General features: G+C 42.1%; 1 protein-coding gene across 1 annotated transcript in view; it reads right to left on the bottom strand.

The window, feature by feature from the left end:
* The window catches only part of LOC137526038 (uromodulin-like), a 42,703-nt gene that overhangs the window by 8,503 nt on the left and 12,651 nt on the right, over positions 1–21,549 (bottom strand). Inside the window, exons 5-8 of the mRNA XM_068247249.1 lie at positions 20,977–21,179; positions 8,944–9,101; positions 5,788–6,048; positions 3,000–3,162 (exon numbers count right to left, since the gene is read on the bottom strand). Of these exons, the coding sequence (XP_068103350.1) occupies positions 3,000–3,162; positions 5,788–6,048; positions 8,944–9,101; positions 20,977–21,179 (785 nt within the window). The remainder of the gene's footprint in view (positions 1–2,999; positions 3,163–5,787; positions 6,049–8,943; positions 9,102–20,976; positions 21,180–21,549) is intronic.

Here is a 21,549-nt window from a genome sequence, read left to right as displayed (position 1 = left end):
AAATTGTTCCTTTTTCTTGAAAAAAAAAAAAAGATTATTTTCAATTCGATCATTTTGGTTGAGTAAACAGGAAAATCAAATGTTTGCATTGTACCGTATATGGCCACCTTATGTTAGTGTTGGTGAAAGTTACCACTACTGAAAGATTGATTCCTTTAGCTCAATCACCAGTTTAATATTAGCTCTCCAAAGAGATCACATAATCAATCTCCCAAATACATTCATTGCGTAACCTTGCAATGGACTAATCATGTTTAAAAAGTTGTAGGGTGGCGGGGTTAGGAGGGTGCTTGTTTTGCTAGTTAAAGAGATTCGAATAATTCCAGCTTACATGCAATTTATTGTTTTTTAGTTAAATTTTTTTGATTTTTTTTTTTTTTTGTATACACACAAAAAAACATTGAAATAGATATCAAAATACACAGCACAGCCACTGCAGTGAAATATGAAATGCAACCTACTTACAGATGCTTTATAGACCGATGGGCATGAAAAAACAACATTATCCATATAAAAAAGAGCCTTATAGGTATACAACTGTTAATTAACCACATGCAAATTTAATGCATACTCTAAAGAACTTCCGGCCAGCCATTTGAACTTCCTGGCATGTTTGACTAGACCAATTTCAAGCTGCAAGCCATTGTTATTAATAGTGATGAGCAGAAATTACGCTAATGCGTAACTACGCATCGTAATATGCAATTATGCATCGTAATCGTAATGAAAAAATTCAGGTGAATAGCATAACTTTTTTTCATAATTAAGTGTTACCATTCGTAATTACGCTCGAATTTATGCATACTTTACGTGTAATTTTGTGCCGAATTTGGCGGTGAATAGCAAAGCCCCCATACATGCTATTACTACCTACCTACCTACTAAATTGCTACATATGTTAAGTAGAATAGTGGGTACAAGTTACAAAAAGAATTGTTCAAAAAGACCGTGCAGTTTTTGAGAAAATTGATTTTAAAAATACAAAAAAAATGTTTAGACTAATTTTTCTGGGTTTAAAAAAAACATTTTTCTTTGCATTTTTAAAATCGATTTTCTCAAAAACTACAATGTCTTTTTGAACAATTATTTTTGTAACTTGTACCCACTATTCTTCTTAACATATGTAGCAATTTTGATAGCAATGGCATGTATGGGGGCTTTCCAATTCACCACCAAATTCAGCACAAAATTATGCGTAAATTACGCGTACATTCATGCGTAATTATGACTGATATTACAAAGTAAAATGTATTACACATTTGTAATTAGCATATGCTTAATTGCATAAATTTACGTGTAAATTTACGTAATTGTAAGATTACGATAATCACTAGTTATTAATTATGAAAGCAAGAATTATTACCATCTCATTAACTAGCACAGATTACTGTAATTGTATATATTGCTTTAAAGCAAACCTGAAGAGAAAAAAAGTATGATATAAAGAATTGCATAGGTACTATGGATAATGAATGGAACATTAGTAGCAAAGAAAAGAGTTGCTTATTTTTTGTTTCAGTTATATAGCTTGTTTTTTTATAACATTGCATCATTCTGTCATATTTGCAGTTAACAAACCACACTCTGCGGTTGATTCACTAAGAAAAATAGTGCGAGTAACCTCCTGTTACTCATGTTATTTAATCCTGCGCACCTTAAAGCACGGTATGCATGCTATTGGCAGCGTAGCGTGCGTTATTAGGTTTTCTCAGAGGAGCATGCTAGTAACTTACACTTTCTATTTGGCAATCGCGACCCGAGCACTCCATCCTCCTGCCCTGAGCCCCTTCGGGTCCAGTAACTTTAAAGGATGTAATCCTGGTGCTCTGATTAGCCCAATAGGTTGCCTGTAACTTGAGGCTGCCATATTTATTTACTTTTAAGAAATACCAGTTGCCTGGCTGTCCTGCTGATCCGCTGCATCTAATACCTTTAGCCATAGACCCTGAACAAGCACACAGCAGATCAGATTTTTCTGACGTTATTGACAGATCTGACAAGAATAGCTGCATGCTGGTTTCTGGTGTGATTCAGACATTACTGCAGCCAAAACGATCGGCAGTAGGTTTTTTTTTTTTTTTTACTTTTCTATTCTTGTATCCAAGATTAACTAGGTGAGAAATAGGGAGAGACCGGAAGCCCAATGATGTTGTATTGTCAGGTATAGGGAGGATACAATCATATAGATACATACTCACAAAGGTGGGTTGCAGTTCCTGCAACCACCGTATAGGCCTGCAGGGAATTAACCGTCCCTGCTCGGTACTCCAGGTCCTGCTGGATACTGGATGGTCGCTCTCCTGTAGCACAGTAGACTTCATAGAAAAACTGCAAAGCTATTACCTCCGAAGGAGGTCTGACTGGTAGTGGGTAGGATGGAGGTGCCCAATGTGTGTTCTATTTTAGTATTTTAAAATACAAATAAAAAATGACATAATAAAAAGAGAGATAATCGCTTACCTCTCCAGAAGATACAGGCACCAGTTCAACTGGAAAAAACACATTATATTAGAGGCGCCTACACTTTATTCCCTATGCTACCAAGGCATTTTGTGTTGACCTGAGGAAGCGGGCCATGAACAGTGAAATGCGTTGTCAGATTGATTTTTGAATAAAACATTTGTTTTCCAGTTTAACTGGTGTCTATATCTTCTGGAGAAGCAATTACCTCTCTTTTTATTATATAATTTTTTATTTGTATTTCAAAATACTAAAACAGAGCATACATTGGGCGCCTCCATCCTACCAATTACCAAATAGTTTAGCAGGGCTGACAGGCAAATGGTATTGTTTAAGGAAATAAATATGCCAGCCTCCATATCCCTCTCATTACAGTTGTCCTCTAAATATGTACATTACAAAAATTCCATTATATTTTCTTTAAAATTTCAATTTAGGAAAAATGCCATTTTTAATTTAAAAAGGACTCTGGCAAAAACAGCTCATCCCTAATCACTAGTATTTCAGTTTTTTGGAAAGTGGCTAATATAAATACTTACAGCCGAACAGTTGTATCTTGAAGTATCACATAACCCAATCTCACAATGTAAATAAACATGATCAAAGCCCTCCACAAATTTAAACATCTCAAAGGAAAAGGAACCTTTGAGCGACTGTCCATTTTCCAGGATGGATATTGTCGGTTCATTAGTGTTGGGGCACCTAAAAATGTGAAAAGAACAAAAAAAATAATTAAAATAATAAGAATTCATTATCTCATTGTGACAATAGAAATAATAATAATAATAATAATAATAATAATAATAATAATAATAATATTTAAACATAATGAAAAAGTTATCTCAACGGCACTTCATCTGGTCTACTAATTCCATTTGACCAGTGATCTTGGAAAAAACACTTTATAAGATAAGATGGATGCTCCCAGATGCACTCCCTTGTGATAAGCGTTGAAGATCACGTTTTGGCACAAAGGCCCATTTCCATTTATGTGCATGCAAATTCACACAAAGAAATGCAGCATTTTGAAATCAATAGGCTACCAGGAAAAATTGGATGGCATGCTGCATTTAGGTACAGTAACTATGCAAATCCTTATAGCCATGCATCACAGCTGTGCTGGCATCAGGTCTCTGAAGAGGCATAGGTTTAAATGGGCCCTAAAGTGATATTTGTTGTAAGAAGTATGATTTCTGTTTTGCATGATTTTTCCAAAAATATTTTTATTCATGCCTTTGAAAGTTTTTTTCTTTTTTTGCCAAAAGCTAAGTATGTATCAGAGCAGAGGTGGCCAGTGGTCTCTTTCCAGTACAGGGCCGCTTCATCTTTCAATGGGGCCCCGGGGCAAATGTATCCTCTCTCACTCAAAATGTATATTAAATGTGTATAATAAATGTGTCTTAAAAAGAACACCAGTGAAAATAATGTAATAAAAAAGTGCTTCATTTTTACAATAATTATGCATAAATGAGTTTGACCATTGTACAATCTTTCCTCTCCCTGATTTACATTCTGATATTTATTACATGGTGACATTTTTACTGCTGGCAAGTGATGTAGCTGCTGCTTGCTTTTTTAGCAGTTAGGAACAGCTATAAACAGCTATTTCCCACAATGCAACAAGGTTCACAGACAGGAAACTGCCAGGAGTACCATGGTCCTCACAGTTTCTTGTGGGAGGGGTTTCAACACAATATCAGTCATACAACGCCCCCTGATGGTCTGTTTGTGCAGCCCTCGAGTTTACGTTTGTGAAAAAAACAAACCGCTCTGGTGTGCACCATCCCATTCACTTTCATTAACCAAGCGGTTTTCCCCTGCAAGCGTTTAAAAAAAAAAAATGCTCCGGTGTGCACCAGCCCAAAAACACGTCCAGAGATGGAGCTGTCCTGATATGCTGAGGTAAGGAGTTCCATAATGTAGGAGTGGCATGACAGACGGCTCTAGGACCAAAAGTATTTCAGGTGGACTCTGTATATGACTACATTATTAGAACCTGTGGATCTGAGATTGCAGGGATTGCTACGCAGCTGCAATATTAAACTGTTCTTAGTTCTATACCTGGAACTATATATAAAACCCTGGTACCCCCTTCTAATAGTTATTAGTGAGCCACCTATGATGGTAGGTTCAGTTTTTCAGCCTCCTGTCCTTTATCCCTTAAAGTGTAACCTTTCCTGGTATGTCCTCTGAGACCAGGATCATTACCCCTCCCTCCTTTTTTTTTAGTTACAGGTAACCCCATCTACAGTATGTTTACCCAACCAGAGCCGGCTCAGCCAGGACAAGATCCTTCAGCACCCAAGGCTGAGACAGCAATGTGCGCCCCTCCATCCCTCCCATCCCAGCCGTCACACACTGATTCCTATTAGACTAAGGTGCCCCAGGACCCCCAACACCTTAATCTCTAGTTATCTGGCTTGCAGTCACTGCTATGTATGCCCTTTTCTTATTTCTTTGTGCTTCAAACACAATTGGGAATGACAGCTGAATGAATTGTGCGCCCCCTCCTACACTGCGCCCTGAGGCTGGAGCCTCTTCAGCCTCTGCCTCGGCCCGGCCCTGTACCCAACTACTATTGATCTGCTTTGTTTTTTTATGACTACAATTCAATTCACTTTTTCTCCTAAGTTTTCTCTAAGGTGATATTTTCACAACTTATCAATAAAATGTCTTTTTAAGCCACAAGCAAGCAACCAATACTCTATATAATTTTGATGGTACTTTTGCACTTACAATGTGGTACCTTTTTAATTGCAGAGGGCTGAAAAGTTATTTTAAACAGAAGATCAATAATGTTCTCCTATGAGAAAACTTAGGCATAAAAGTGAATAGAAATGGCTTTTGTGTTATTAAGTAAAGTCAAGAACAATTTATAGATAACAGAACTGGAAGGCTAATCATAATTTATCCCCTTCCCGACGCCTAACTCTGATAGGCATGGGGAAGGTGGCAGCCCCAGGCTGAGACTCCGATTGCGATCCCCTCTCATACTCTGATGCCTATGAGAGAGGATCACCCCGATTGGCTGTTGGGTGAGGGAGTTGAGTTATAAAAATAAATAAAAAAATAGAGAAATGTATTTAAAAAAATACAAATAAAAAAATAAAAAAATAAACATTACACCAGCGATCAGAGCCTACCAACAGAAATCTCTGTTGGTGGGCAGAAAAGGGGGGGGGGATTCACTTGTGTACTAAGTGATATGCCTCTGCAGCAAGCTATTAAAGCCGCAGAGCACTAAATTGTAAAAAATAGCCTGGTCACCAGGGGTTGTAAGCCTATGGTCCTTAACTGGTTAAGGAGAAAGGTTTGTAGTAAAAATACCGATTTTTGATAATGTCGTATTTCATGTCATTTCTCATCCCTTGATGTTGATCAGGTGTTGGAGCTACGTAGCAGTTATCCATGATGAGCACAAATCGAGATGATCCTAGAGGCCCACTGGTGATAAAACCAACATATAAAGTGGCAGATGGATCCAGACACACTTCGGGGCCCGGATACTGGGTGGTGTAGTCTGAGTCTTGGAATATTCCCATCTTTACGGTATAGTTTGATATTCCACCAACATTGATTGAGGCTGAGCTGTAACACATTATAGACATGATCAAAATAGTTGCCTAAAATAACAAATTGTATTTTTCCTAACATGAGTTCATGTTGCAGAATTTATGAATACAATCTTAAATTGAACCCAGTGTGTACAGTATACATCTTGTATGAGAAATTAAGCCAACCTTCTATTTCTATATCCCAAAGAGAACCTCTTCCTCATTACTATAGTCAATAGCATTCTAATTTGTGTCCCACAAAAGCTCAATTTAGGACTAATTCTGACCAACTGAATGAAAAATGAAATACATAGTACATAGGGACCAGTGCTTCTCGGATACCCCTTTTCAAAATCCGGATCCAATTCAGATCCGGATACCCAGATATCCGATCCGGGTCGGATATCCGAGTTCAAAATTTTCTGATCCGGATCGGATATTCGACCTCAGTATCCAGGGTATCCGGCCGGATTCGGATATCTGGATAGAAAAAACAGAAGTGGCCTTTAAATTGCTTTAAAAAGGTATTTTTTAGGGTAAATGAGGTATGTATCATCATTATTTTTTCAATTAACATCAGGCCTAGGTTCCAGACAGCAGTCGTGCAGCCCACATTGTGACCAAAGTCCAACCGCACAACTGGGACATGACAGTTTTCAGCCTAGACACCTCCAAAAAATTATGCAGCAATTGTGTTTTAGGTTAAATATAGGTGGTATCAGTGGCCTTTGGCACCCTGGCAGTGGGAGCTGCACAAGCAGCAGGAGCAGGGCAATGCAGCAGCAGCAGGTGTAACGTGTGCCAGGAGCATTCCAGACATGGCATGTGTCCCGTGGCACTTGGCATGTGTCACGTGGCACTTGGCACATGTCACGTGGCACGTGTCATGTGTCAAGTGGCACGTGTCATGTATCAAGTGGCACTTGGCACATGTCACATGGCACTTGGCACGTGTCACGTGTCACTTGGCACGTGTCACTTGTCACTGCTAGGCCAGCAGCACTGCAGCACGTCTCTCAGTGACTAAGCAGTCACACCAGATGAGATTTCTCATCATGGCACCCACAGGGAGGCTGGCCAGGGTTCCCTTCTGTGATTGGGTGCCAGGGCTTAGGCTGTGAGCCCTCTGATTGGATCAATGAGGTCAGGTGGGGCTGGCCAAGGTTCCCTTCTGTGATTGGTTGCTAGGGCTTATGCTGGGAGCCCTCTGATTGGCTCAATGATGTCATCTTCTTAGTTACAGTATTCGGATCCGGTTATCCACCGGATATCCCCGGATATCCGGGTATGCGACCAAATATCTGCAGTTAGCTATCCGGATTTGGACCCAGGTATCCGGAATCCGAATCTGGTCAGATAGCTGAAAAAAAGTTGGATATCCGGGTTACCCGGATATCTTTAATCCGGATGAGCACCACTGATAGGGACCACTTAGTGATGTAAATCATTACTGCTATGGGGATGTTACGATACAAAAGATCATCAGTCATCATCAGTCCCCTCCTCTGGCCATCAGTGTGGCAGTGGCTATAATGGTGACAGCAGCTCCCTTAATATTGTTGTTGTTATTATTATAGAGGTAACTTAAAGTAAGTAAAACTGAGGCTAGAAAAAAAAATCAGATATGGAAAGGGAAGACTCAAAAAATTATACAACCTTTCTTGTCCCCTCTCAGTCCTCTCATTCCAGTGCTGTGACCCTACTTGCATGCATTCTACCAACTGGTCGAATATGCCTTTGGGAACCCTTGGAAGGCTTCTGGAGCACTTGTGTCCCCGAGTGCTTCCAAAGATGGGTAGCTCCATTTGCACATCCATGAGTGCACACTTGCAGATGCTTGCACATGCACAGTATGGGGCCACCCATCTTCAGAAGCACTCATGGACACGAATGCTGCTGCGCTGCAAATCAAAATGGGGACAGTGCTGGAACCAGCACACGAAGAGGGGACAGGAAAGGCTCAGAGCCTACCCTCCACATCATAGGCGTAGCAATCACCCCTGCAACCCATGCAATCACAGGGGGGGCAGAGGCTTTTGGGGCACCTCCTCCTCCCTCTACCCAACTGCAAGTGCAGCCAGTTAGCAAAAAAAAAACCTCCCTGTTTTCTCACAATAACGGTCCCTGCCACCTCCTCCCGTCATGCAGTGTAGCGAGTAGAAGGAACGTGTGGAATTTTTTTCCAGTTTCCAGACACTGCTTCACAGCAGAGCATTCTCTGCTGCCATTTGCTGGCTTGCTTCAGCATGTATCATTGTAGTGTGTAGTGTTGGTGGTATAATGGTGTGGATAGCTGCCTTCCAAACGGTATGCCTGGGTTCGATTCCTGGCCAATGTATGTGAGTTGGCTTTTGACATCCTACAAATCCCTAAGCAAGCTCATTTTTCTATTGGATATATTAATGGTACATGCCAGGCTGGCTTCAGCATGTAGTGTTTGTGGTGGTATAGCGGTGAAGAGAGTCGCCTTCCAAGCACTAGACCTGGGTTCGATTCCTGGCCAATGTTCGTTGAGCTGGCTTTTGACATCCTACAATTCCCTGGCAGACAAGATCCTTATCCGTTTGGTGGCAAAAAAACAATTGCATTCTGCGGAATTCCACATTTTTCCGCGGAAATTCCACCACATTGCTATCGCAATTCCGTTCTGTCGCAGCGGAACCTGGAATCACCAAATTCCAGCCGGAATCGCGGAAATCTTAATTCCGCGGAATCCAGCAGCCATCGATAATACTGACTAGACACACTATCTAATTATTGTTCTGATTTGCTGTTGACGTATCAAGCTCCTCAGGGGTGGGGCTGATATAAATGCTCTTGTGTGTTTACTGTCTTACATTTTGTATAAAACATATTTTAACTTTACCTTTTTTGGATTACACATGCTTTGCGTGGATTGTTAACAATGTAGCAAGACAAATTAACTTACGCTGTAAATGAACTGATGCCAGACAAGAGGTTAGTTTCCATATTTAAGGGATACGTGCATGAAAAGTCAACAGAAAACTCATTTATCACAAGCATCCCTTCGCTGTTGTGTGAGGTCAGGTAAGCAGTGTTTACGTAGGTGATATTATTTCCACGCATCTGGAAAATAATATTCGTAGTGCAGGTTTAACATGAGAAACAAACAACAATTGCTTTATTTGTTATGAGACAATGCAAAAGGTAATACGCTGTAAGGAGCAGTAAAGGTGGCCATACATTAAGCAATGATGGGCAGATTCGACCAAGAGACAAATCCCTCTCTAATCGAATCTGATTAGAGAGAGATCTGCCAGCTGCCCATACAATGCAGGTGAATTTCCAATCGATTTCAGCTTGACATGCCTTGGGAATTGTCCAAGTCCGCAGCATCCCCACCACTGCCCCCTTAGTGTATAAATGTGCCCCCATGTGTGCATTTATACATTCAAAAAAACACTGTAGGAGGCGCCCTTGTATCTTATTATAACATACAATCAGTAATTTGATAAGGGTAGCGTGTCTCACCTGTTATGAAGGTACATACACACGTGAATCATAAAATTGGGTTTATTATAGCACAATGGACTGGACAACGCGTTTCGTGACCCCAAGTCGCTTCTTCAGGTCAAATACAGTGCTTCAAAAGAAAGAACAATGATGGCGCTCAGTCTAACATACTTCACTTCATATATAGAACAACAAAAATAATAATAAAATATGTAAAAAATTCTATAACATATGCACACATATACAAAATATAAATTAAAATAATAAAATAGTTCCTTCCTCCTATGTCATTCCTTGCAACTAAATACATGTACAAATTAGTCTTCCTACAACATTTCAGTAGCTGAAAGCCACAGATGGGTAATAATACAACAAGAGGAAATATCCCTAAAATCCATCCACATATTCCCAACAACCCGCTCTATTCTATCCTGACGGTGATTTCCATACATTAATTTAAGACTTCCTGATGGGACGTCTAAAATAGATGCCCAGGATGGTGTAGTGTATATTTGTAACACTATAGTGGAGTGTTAATTGCAAGAAAAAGGGGGGGGGGGGGTTTCCACACGTGGCAGGGTCAGAGATTAAATTCTCATCTATTCAGTATAATTGCTTCAACAGTGCGGGTGATTACACAGGATTTAGATACAATCTGTATCTGAATATATAAGGAGGAAAAAAAGAGATTGATCTGAGGGTGGCTATAAGCCTGATGCCTGGTACCCGTATGGGCCATGCGCGGGGTGTAGCAGGAGGACAAACGGAGGTGACAAGCTCAAGGTGGCTTACCTGTTAGCCGGAGGTTAGCAGCGTGGGCGCCATGAGCACGCTCCGCTGTAGTGCTGCTTAAATGCAGGTAGTTGTGGCCAATGCGGAGGTCCAGGATTCCCATGACGTCACTTCCATAGGAAGTGCGTCTTGGGTAGAGGGAGGGCAGCGGCCATCTTGCGTGTGGCGGCTGGAAGCCGGGGCAAGGACGTCCAGCGGGGACAGCCATCTTATGTATGGCATCCTACCTCCATATTCTAGGGGGCATGTGCAGCGGCCATCTTTCGTGTGGCCTTCCTGTCCCCGCGGTCATGTTGGTGTAGCCCGGGGGTTTACTCATAGTGGAGCCACTAATTAGGCGGCCAGGAGGGGGGAAGGGGAGCTATTAAGCAAAGCGCGATGTGTGGGCAATCTTGACCAATCTAGGGTATCAACGGCTGGGATAATAACCATAATTGAAGACCGTGACTTCGTTAGCACCCACTAACTTGTCCTGATATGCCTATTAATACCTTTTTGTATGGAACATGATATATATAGTGTACAATAGTCTATCCGCCCTATATGCACACAACATAATGAGTCCAAGTAAAAATAAGGATAAAATATATTAGAATATAACAAAATACAGTAAATTGATTTAAATTAAGTAATTCACTAATTTCATTAGAGCCTACTTTCCCATTTAGGTATAGACCAATGTATTCCAGGTATAAGTAAATTATGAAAGATGAGGTGGGAGGGTGAGGGGGGTGATTTAGGGGGAGGGGGGGAGGTTTTTTTTTTTTTGGGGGGGGGGTTTGGGGGGGGGAAGATAGGGGGGGAGGGGGAAGGGATGGGAAGGCGAAGATGGGAAAAAAAGGGGGGGGAATTAGGGGGGAGGGGGAAGGGATGGGAAAGCGATACGGGGGAAAAAAAGGGGGGGGGAGCTAATTGGGATGAGGGGCCAAGGGAACATGGGGAAGGAAAGAGGGGGGGGAATGGGAAAGGTGGAGGGAGAGAGGGGGGGGAGGGACAAGGATCCCTTATTGGTTGTTTGACCCCCCCCCCCCCTCCCCCTAAATCGCCCCCCTCACCCTCCCACCTCATCTTTCATAATTTACTTATACCTGGAATACATTGGTCTATACCTAAATGGGAAAGTAGGCTCTAATGAAATTAGTGAATTACTTAATTTAAATCAATTTACTGTATTTTGTTATATTCTAATATATTTTATCCTTATTTTTACTTGGACTCATTATGTTGTGTGCATATAGGGCGGATAGACTATTGTACACTATATATATCATGTTCCATACAAAAAGGTATTAATAGGCATATCAGGACAAGTTAGTGGGTGCTAACGAAGTCACGGTCTTCAATTATGGTTATTATCCCAGCCGTTGATACCCTAGATTGGTCAAGATTGCACACACATTGCGCTTTGCTTAATAGCTCCCCTTCCCCCCTCCTGGCCGCCTAATTAGTGGCTCCACTATGAGTAAACCCCCGGGCTACACCAACATGACCGCGGGGACAGGAAGGCCACACGAAAGATGGCCGCTGCACATGCCCCCTAGAATATGGAGGTAGGATGCCATACATAAGATGGCTGTCCCCGCTGGACGTCCTTGCCCCGGCTTCCAGCCGCCACACGCAAGATGGCCGCTGCCCTCCCTCTACCCAAGACGCACTTCCTATGGAAGTGACGTCATGGGAATCCCGGACCTCCGCATTGGCCACAACTACCTGCATTTAAGCAGCACTACAGCGGAGCGTGCTCATGGCGCCCACGCTGCTAACCTCCGGCTAACAGGTAAGCCACCTTGAGCTTGTCACCTCCGTTTGTCCTCCTGCTACATCCCGCGCATGGCCCATACGGGTACCAGGCATCAGGCTTATAGCCACCCTCAGATCAATCTCTTTTTTTCCCCCTTATATATTCAGATACAGATTGTATCTAAATCCTGTGTAATCACCCGCACTGTTGAAGCAATTATACTGAATAGATGAGAATTTAATCTCTGACCCTGCCACGTGTGGAAACCCCCCCCCCCCTTTTCTTGCAATTAACACTCCACTATAGTGTTACAAATATACACTACACCATCCTGGGCATCTATTTTAGACGTCCCATCAGGAAGTCTTAAATTAATGTATGGAAATCACCGTCAGGATAGAATAGAGCGGGTTGTTGGGAATATGTGGATGGATTTTAGGGATATTTCCTCTTGTTGTATTATTACCCATCTGTGGCTTTCAGCTACTGAAATGTTGTAGGAAGACTAATTTGTACATGTATTTAGTTGCAAGGAATGACATAGGAGGAGGGAACTATTTTATTATTTTAATTTATATTTTGTATATGTGTGCATATGTTATAGAATTTTTTACATATTTTATTATTATTTTTGTTGTTCTATATATGAAGTGAAGTATGTTAGACTGAGCGCCATCATTGTTCTTTCTTTTGGAGCACTGTATTTGACCTGAAGAAGCGACTTGGGGTCACGAAACGCGTTGTCCAGTCCATTGTGCTATAATAAACCCAATTTTATGATTCACGTGTGTATGTACCTTCATAACAGGTGAGACACACTACCCTTATCAAATTACTGATTGTATGTTATAATAAGATACAAGGGCGCCTCCTACAGTGTTTTTTTGATACTAAATACCCCATTACGTGGGGGCCTATCTACTGTAATTCATCATAGTAGTGTTTTTTTGGGAGCAGCAACCAAGCAAGGCCGAGTGGAGACGGTACTTCTCCACATGTTCAGATGGTGGTTGCCTAAACAGCAACCCAGAATTGTGAGTATAATTGTTATCCTTTAACTGTTCGACTCACACAACGATAATACACGATATCGGGCTCCCGGTGTCCCTGTGCTTTTTACCTCTTCTAGCCCTACTGCATTTATACATTACCTGTCCTGTGTCGCCCACTGCATGTTGCCCATCCCTCTTTGGAATCCCCTGCTCTTCCATTAGCACTATACACGTCGCAGGCATATAGCACGTGGCTCATGTGTGACGTCACACACGCACCACGCCGGCGGAGCATATGCCACTAATAGAAGAGTAGGGTATTCTGAAGACAGATAGGCGCCATAGGGTAGGTGAAAGAGGACAGGTAATGTATAAATGCACACGTGGGGGGCACATTTATACACTAGAGGGGACAGCGCTAGGATTTTTTTTGCGTTCATCACTTGTCTCATTATTGCTCACGGTTACCACCGTACACACTATTGACCAAAATGGCCCAATGTCTTGTAGCATGTCTGGTCAACACATGTGACCAATTTTGGCCCGAAATCGAGCATACCCTTGATGGTGCCGATTTTTATCTGATTTGATAATAATTATTGAATCAGATGGTCAAGTCGAGAGATGTATGGCCCCCTTAAAACAATAAATTCTGGGAAAAGTAAGCCAACTAAAATTTAAATGTTGTGAGAAGTTTGGAAAACATATCCAAAACGTGTTTCCTTGATTGTAAGTAAACTTTTAATTCTGGGGTGGACAATTCTTAATCAGTGCTGATGGATAGAAATGGTCAACAATGCATATAATTATAGATAATTCTGGATAATTCTAGATTATGTGCAAGTTTAATTCTTATTTCATGTAACTTTGAATTGGCCAAACAGATGCACTCCCCTGCCAATTCTGATTGGACAAATTTGAAGTTGCATACACTTTGTATGATATCTGCAAGCAAGCTTGCATTTTTAACATGACATTGCCCAACAGTGCTAATAGATAAAGCCATGTTATTCTTAACTGTATCTTCACTCAGGCCTGGTGCACACCAAAAACCGCTAGCAGATCTGCAAAATGCTAGCAGATTTTGAAACGCTTTTTCTTATTTTTCTGTAGCGTTTCAGCTAGCATTTTGCGGTTTTGTGAAGCGTTTTTGGTGTAGTAGATTTCATGTATTGTTACAGTAAAGCTGTTACTGAACAGCTACTGTAACAAAAAACGCCTGGCAAACCGCTCTGAAGTGCCGTTTTTCAGAGCGGTTTGCGTTTTTCCTATACTTAACATTGAGGCAGAAACGCCTCCGCAATCCAAAATCTGCAGCAGCCCGGGAGTATGCGTTTCTGCAAAACGCCTCCCGCTCTGGTGTGCACCAGCCCATTAAAATACATTACCCAAGCGTATCCGCAGCCGCAAGCGGATCGCAAAACGCAGCCGAACCGCTCTGGTGTGCACTAGGCCTTTAAGAAACCTGTATCAAAACCTGTCTTCACTCAAGAAAAAGACTTGGCAAGTGAGTTAGCCAGCAGCTGTGTTCATTAAACCTTTGAGTGAGCAAATATGTGTATTTATACATGTTCTGCTCAACATTAACCTGCAAACCCATCTTCTGACACAGATTAAATCTAAACACCTAAACATAACTTTTTTTTTTTTTACAAAGTAAGGCCTCTGCAGCTAGAAATCCTGTCTTGAAATATTGATCACATGACCAGGAGTAGAGAATTTCAGGAAGCAAGTTTCAGGTGGGCATGTCTACAGCTTTAATTTCTCCTGTTCAGACTGAGACTGATAGTAAACTAGCTGCAACATGTGCACTGCTGACCTCACTACTTCCACTATGTAACAGATAAGCTTTGTTTATGTGGCTATACTGATAGGAAACTAGTGGTATTGTGTGATAATTCATTTCACCCTCAATATATATGGTATAAACTGTTGCTGTGTGTTTATGCTAATGGTAAACTAGCTGCAGAGTGTGCTGATATACCAAGTATGCACAGCATAAGCCGTAACTCTATACCATATTCAGTAGTAAAGCAACTGAAATATGCCTTCCTTTCCTTGTGTATATATTAGCATCCATTGTGGTCTGGCAGAAAGCTGTAGCTCTCTTAATGTCAATGCTGCAAAACAACACAAGGGCTACAGCAGCGCAGCCTAAAGCGGAATATAACCCAGCATTTCTTCTTTGCTCTAAAAAATTATTTACAGCATATTATATACAACCAGTTTTTTTTTTTTTTACTAGACCAGCATTCAAAGGGTTACACACAGGGCTGGAAGGTTCAGTGCAGAGAAATGTGGACGCATCCGAAGTTGTAGATAATGTTATCTTGTGTTTACTTAAATGTATCAAGTGAGGAATGTGACACATTCACTGACTGCTGAGAAGCTGCTGGACACAGACAAAGACTCAAAGCATTTCTGAATTCAATACAAAATGAATAAAACCAGTTATGAAAAAAATGCAAAGTCAGCTCACAAAGCAAAAAAACTGTACTTTTGGGAACGTATAGTTTCTAAATGAATAATAATACTTCTGCACAAATGCAAATATGATAACCATATGGCATATAAAAAGTAGGAAAACATGTTTTTATTGAATATTATGTCAGGGTCTTATACCTTATATAATGACAGCAGGGAGTGTTATAATCCCCTGTGCATGTTATGCAGCCATAGTGTGTGCAGTTAAATTACGCTGGGGTTTAGATAGTTTAACCACTTAAGGAAAATCAGGCGTATTAAAACGTCCGGCTAAAGCCTCTTAACGGCTCCAGGACGTTTTTATAAGTTAAGCAGTGCTGCTGCCGTTGTGCGGGTGCACGTGCGTTCCCGTGAGCGTGCACGTGAGATCAGTTAAACAAAAAACACAACATAGAAAAAATGCACCTTTATTTCCAAATAATATATTGTCACCATACTTTGTACTAGGGACATAATTAAAATCTTGTGCTAACCAGAACAAATAGGCAGATAAAATGTGTGGGTTTTATGCACAGTAGCAGTGTTTATATTAAAACTATAGGGGATGAAATTGGAGAAATAGTGTATTTTTTTTCTTTTTTTTTCCTTCTTTTTCCCGTTAAAATGCATAGAAAATAAAGTAATTACTAAAAACAAATATCAACCCCAAAAAGCCTAATTGGTGGTGAAAATAACAAGATATAGATCATTTCATTGTGATTATTAGTGATTAAGCTATGACAGGGATGAGCACTGAAAGGTGAAAATCGCTGTCCGTTAGGGTAAAAACCGCTTTGGGGTAAAGTGGTTAAAGAGTGCTTTGTTATACTTAACGAGCGCTCCGCTGAACTCACCCTGGCAGGTCCTGTAGACTGCTTGTCACTTGACAGTCAAGCTATTGGGCCAATCAAAGTGCAGGAATATCGTACTTTGACGCTCTGGGTGGGTTCAGTGGAGCGCTCGTTAAGTGTAACAAAGCGCTCTTTAACCACTTCAGGACCACAGTGCTTAATCCCTCTAAAGACCAGGCTACTTCTTTCAAAATAGGTCACTGCAGCTTTAAGGCCAAGCTGCAGGGCCACACAACACAGCACACTAGTGATTCCTCCTTTTCTCTCCACCAACAGAGCTCACTGTTGGTGGGGTCTGATCCCCCCATGTTTATTTTTTTTATCAATATTTCTATTTTTTATTTTAAAATAAATATACCTATATATACAGTGATGTGAAAAACTATTTGCCCCCTTCCTTATTGCTTATTCTTTTGCATGTTTGTCACACTTAAATGTTTCTGCTCATCAAAAAACCATTAACTATTAGTCAAAGATAACATATTTGAACACAAAATGCAGTTTTAAATGATGGTTTTTATTATTTAGTAAGAAAAAAAACTCAAAACCTACATGGCCCTGTGTGAAAAAGAAATTGCCCCCTGAACCTAATAACTGGTTGGGCCACCCTTAGCAGCAATAACTGCAATCAAGCGTTTGCGATAACTTGCAACGAGTCTTTTACAGCGCTCTGGAGGAATTTTGGCCCACTCATCTTTGCAGAATTGTTGTAATTCAGCTTTATTTGAGGGTTTTCTAGCATGAACCGCCTTTTTAAGGTCATGCCACAACATCTCAATAGGATTCAGGTCAGGACATTGACTAGGCCACTACAAAGTCTTCATTTTGTTTTTCTTCAGCCATTCAAAGGTGGATTTGCTGGTGTGTTTTGGGTCATTGTCCTGCTGCAGCACCCAAGATCGCTTCAGCTTGAGTTGACGAACAAATGGCCGGACATTCTCCGTCAGGATTTTTTGGCAGACAGTAGAATTCATGGTTCCATCTATCACAGCAAGCCTTCCAGGTCCTGAAGCAGAAAAACAACCCCAGACCATCACACTACCACCACCATATTTTACTGTTGGTATGATGTGCTTTTGCTGAAATGCTGTGTTACTTCTACGCCAGATGTAACGGGACCCACACCTTCCAAAAAGTTCAACTTTTGTCTCGTCGGTCCACAAGGTATTTTCCCAAAAGTCTTGGCAATCATTGAGATGTTTTTTAGCAAAATTGAGACGAGCCTTAATGTTCTTTTTGCTTAAAAGTGGTTTGCGCCTTGGATATCTGCTATGCAGGCCATTTTTGCCCAGTCTCTTTCTTATGGCGGAGTCGTGAACACTGACCTTAATTGAGGCAAGTGAGGCCTGCAGTTCTTTAGATGTTGTCCTGGAGTCTTTTGTGGCCTCTCGGATGAGTTTTCTCTGCACTCTTGGGGTAATTTTGGCCAGCCACTCCTGGGAAGGTTCATTACTGTTCCATGTTTTTGCCATTTGTGGATAATGGCTCTCACTGTGGTTCGCTGGAGTCCCAAAGCTTTAGAAATGGCTTTATAACCTTTACCAGACGGATAGATCTCAATTACTTTTGTTCTTATTCGTTCCTGAATTCTTTGGATCTTGGCTTGATGTCTAGCTTTTGAGGTGCTTTTGGTCTACTTCTCTGTGTCAGATAGCTCCTATTTAAGTGATTTCTTGATTGAAACAGGTGTGGCAGTAATTAGGCCTGGGGGTGACTACAGAAATTGAACTCAGGTGTGATAAACCACAGTTAAATTATTTTTTAACAAGGGGTCAATCACTTTTTTACACAGGGCCATGTAGATTTTGAGTTTTTTTTCTCACTAAATAATAAAAACCATCATTTAAAACTGCATTTTGTGTTCAATTATGTTACCTTTGACTAATAGTTAACCGTTTTTGATGAGCAGAAACATTAAAAGTGGACCTGAACTGTAAATTTCAAAAAACAACATTGGAATCCTTTTTAAAAATCATAGTCAAAAACTGTGCAATATATGATAAAAACTTGTGAATAAAACTCATAATATAAATAATTGAATTCATCCCCTCCCACCTGTGCCTTGGATGCCGCGGCAATCACTTGATAACTCCCCGGCAGGCTTGCAGAGAATGCTGGGAAATCTTGTACGTCAGCTAAATGCCACCTACTATGTAATGTGCTCGCGAGAGTTCTTGCAGGCACGTCCTCAGCTGGCGTCTCCTCGGAAGGCAGAAGAAGGGGAAATGACAGGCAGAGCGGACTCAGTGAAGCAGACAGCGGAGGGACAAGAGAGGAGATTAGAGGAGTGGAGAGGAGGGAGAGAGAGCTAGTGGAGGAGGGACGGCAGACATCGGAGGGAAGGAGGCAGGAGAGAGCCTAGCAGAGTAGATGGTGGAGGGGAGGAGAGGCTGGGAAGCACAGTAGAGGGACAGTGCTCAACAAAGAGCTCAGCAGACTCACGCCTGAGTGCACAGAGGAGGACCCCCCCCCTCCTCCCACCCTGCACAGCACAGAGCCCAGCAGACGAAGGAAGGGGAGAAGGGGCCTGCATCAACTAATACAGTGAAGAGATGTGCTGTGAGACTCAGCACTACAGTCAGCACTCTCCCGTAGGTAGTTTGCAGCAGGCAGGGGGAATCCCCTCTGGCATCATCCAGCCGCCCTGGTCTCCCCTATAGATAGCACTGCAGAGGGAATCCCCCAAATTAAAACTCTGAAGCTCTGACCTGTATAGCTGCAGCACAGTGATGTATGACAGTCATACATCACTGTTGTGACCTCAGTAGCTGCTGCACCTTTCTCTCCAGGAAGTAGAGCATTGTACACAGAGTACACTCTTATCAGACGCACAGTGATGTGCTGCAGCTTTAGAGGTGACATCACTTTGAAGACCCAGTGGCTGTATCAGGATGTCTCTACTTCCTGGAGCAGAGTGCAGCGGCTATAGAGGACACAACAGTGATGTATGACTATCATACATCACGCTGCAGCTTCACAGGTCAGAGCTTCATAGTGTCAATTTAGGTGATTCCCTCTGCAGCGCTACCTATAGGGGAGACCAGGATGGCTGGATCATGTAAGAGGGGATTCCCCCTGCCTACCTACAGGAGAAGGGGGGCGGGGTTGGTTTACATGAGAGGGGATTCCCTCTGCAGCACCAACTACAGGGGAGACCATGGCAGCTGGATCACATAAGAGGGGATTGCCCCTGCCTACCATGCTAACTACAGGAGGAGAAGGGGGGGGGGGGCAAGATGCGGTTGACATGAGAGGGGATTCCTAACTAGGGTAGACCAGGGCAGCTGGAAGCTTGAGAAAATCAGCTGAAACAGCTTACTTTACATGTGAAGTTGTGTGCCAGTACAGTGCAGCAGCCTTACAGTGTCAGCGTCCTGTGACAGCCTGGGCAACTGCTGATGACATCATGATACAGGGCTGTAAATCTCGTTCAGTGGGCGTGAATGGGACAACTGTAACACCGCCCAGGGAATCTGACTGCACCCACCATGGAGTGAGAGCTGCAAGATGGAGCCTGCCAGTCTCCAAAAAAACCTTTTACTCAAAGTTGAATTGCGCAAATATATATATTTTTATATTGCATGTGACAAGTGTTTTTTTTATCTAATAAATAATTACAAAGGGATAAAGAGTCTCAATTTAGTGACTTTTTTTAGTTCAATTCCTCTTTAAGTGTGACAAACATGTAGAAGAATAAAAAATCAGGAAGGGGGCAAATAGTTTTTCACATCACTATATATACCTTTTGTGTTTTTTCCCCTCCTCGCAGTGAGCCAATCATGGCGATCGGCTGTCATAGGATTCAGCCTATGAGAGCCGATTGCTTTCTTGTGCCCCAGGGGGACAGCCGTGTCACACGGCTGTCCCCAGTACAGCACTGCTGCAGATCGCAGCGCTGTACTTAATGAAAAGACGGCGTTTTTGCCGTCTAATAGTCTATCACCGCTCGGAGACTGAAGGCGGGACGGAGCTCCGCCCCCCCCCCCCCCCCCCCCTAGCAGGAGATGTGTGCGCAGCCTGCACTCAATCTCCTGCAGTACTTCCTTTTCCTGTATGCGCTTCTGGGTCCGGGATCTCGTCCAGGAGTGCATTTCAATTGAGTCTACAGATTGCGCTGGGATATTGTCGTTGATCCGACAGTTGATATGTGTGTACACTCTATGCCTCTGAGGAAGCGGTCTTTGACCGTGAAACACGTGTCAGGCAGTCCTTTCTTATGATGTGGAGTCCTGTATTGGCTGTCTTTGTACTTTGTCCACAATCTTGCAGAAATTTGAAAATTGAAGAATAAAAGACTCTTGGTTCATTTAAAACCCCGTCATATAGCCCTTGTGAACTGTATTTGACATTGCATTTGGGGTGGAACTATACTATTGTATTTTAAGTGACCTTGTATTGCAATCTCCTGCAGTAGCCAGCCCCAGGACTTGATGAGAATTGGCGTTAGGCAGTCCTGGGGCTGCTGCCGTGGTCACGCCCATTGGCGTGACGCGGTCTTAGGGTAGTTAAACTATCTAAACCCAGAGTGTTTTACTGTGCAAGCTATGGCAGCCATAGCATGTGCAGGGGATTATAATACTCCCTGCTGCCATTAAGGGAATCAAGCCCATTGACCATATATCAGTAAACAGGATATGACACTAACTTACCGATGTCTGGGTACCACAATGGCCCTTTTCAGGCCGTGTCTCCAGAGTGAGGTAGCTTTCATTTTCTCTTTCGATGATTGCTTTACAGGAACTGTCTCTCAGTTGGACTGATGACGAGTGATAGCCCAACTTTTCCACAAGACATTTACTGAACCTGACTTTAATGTTCTGCTGACCACATGAGACTTGTGGTGTAAGGTAACCTGTGAAGAAGAAAACAGATGTTACTGCAGTTTACCCACTGAACTACTCAGAGGCGTAACAACAGCCCATAAGGCCCCACCGCAAAATTGTCATGGGGCCCCTTGGAATCCAAACTTCTCCTCACCATACCCCAATTTCAGAAACAGAGGTGCTTGTGAACTGTTCATGGGTGATAGTGATTAAAGTTTACCAGGAGTGGACAAATGGAACTGTTAACCAGTCGTGGTAACTATGGATGACCAAAAATGGCAATTTCCGATTCCGCTGAAATTCCGATTTCTGAAACAGTCAAATACCATTGCAGACGGTAATCTGATTTCCCCACCCTCAAATTTTTTTATATACAGTATATATATATACACATACACA

The sequence above is a fragment of the Hyperolius riggenbachi genome, chromosome 7 (genome assembly GCF_040937935.1).
Source record: "Hyperolius riggenbachi isolate aHypRig1 chromosome 7, aHypRig1.pri, whole genome shotgun sequence".
NCBI lineage: Eukaryota > Metazoa > Chordata > Amphibia > Anura > Hyperoliidae > Hyperolius > Hyperolius riggenbachi.
Note: the sequence above shows the minus strand (reverse complement) of the source record. Positions and strands in the feature narration are given on the sequence as shown.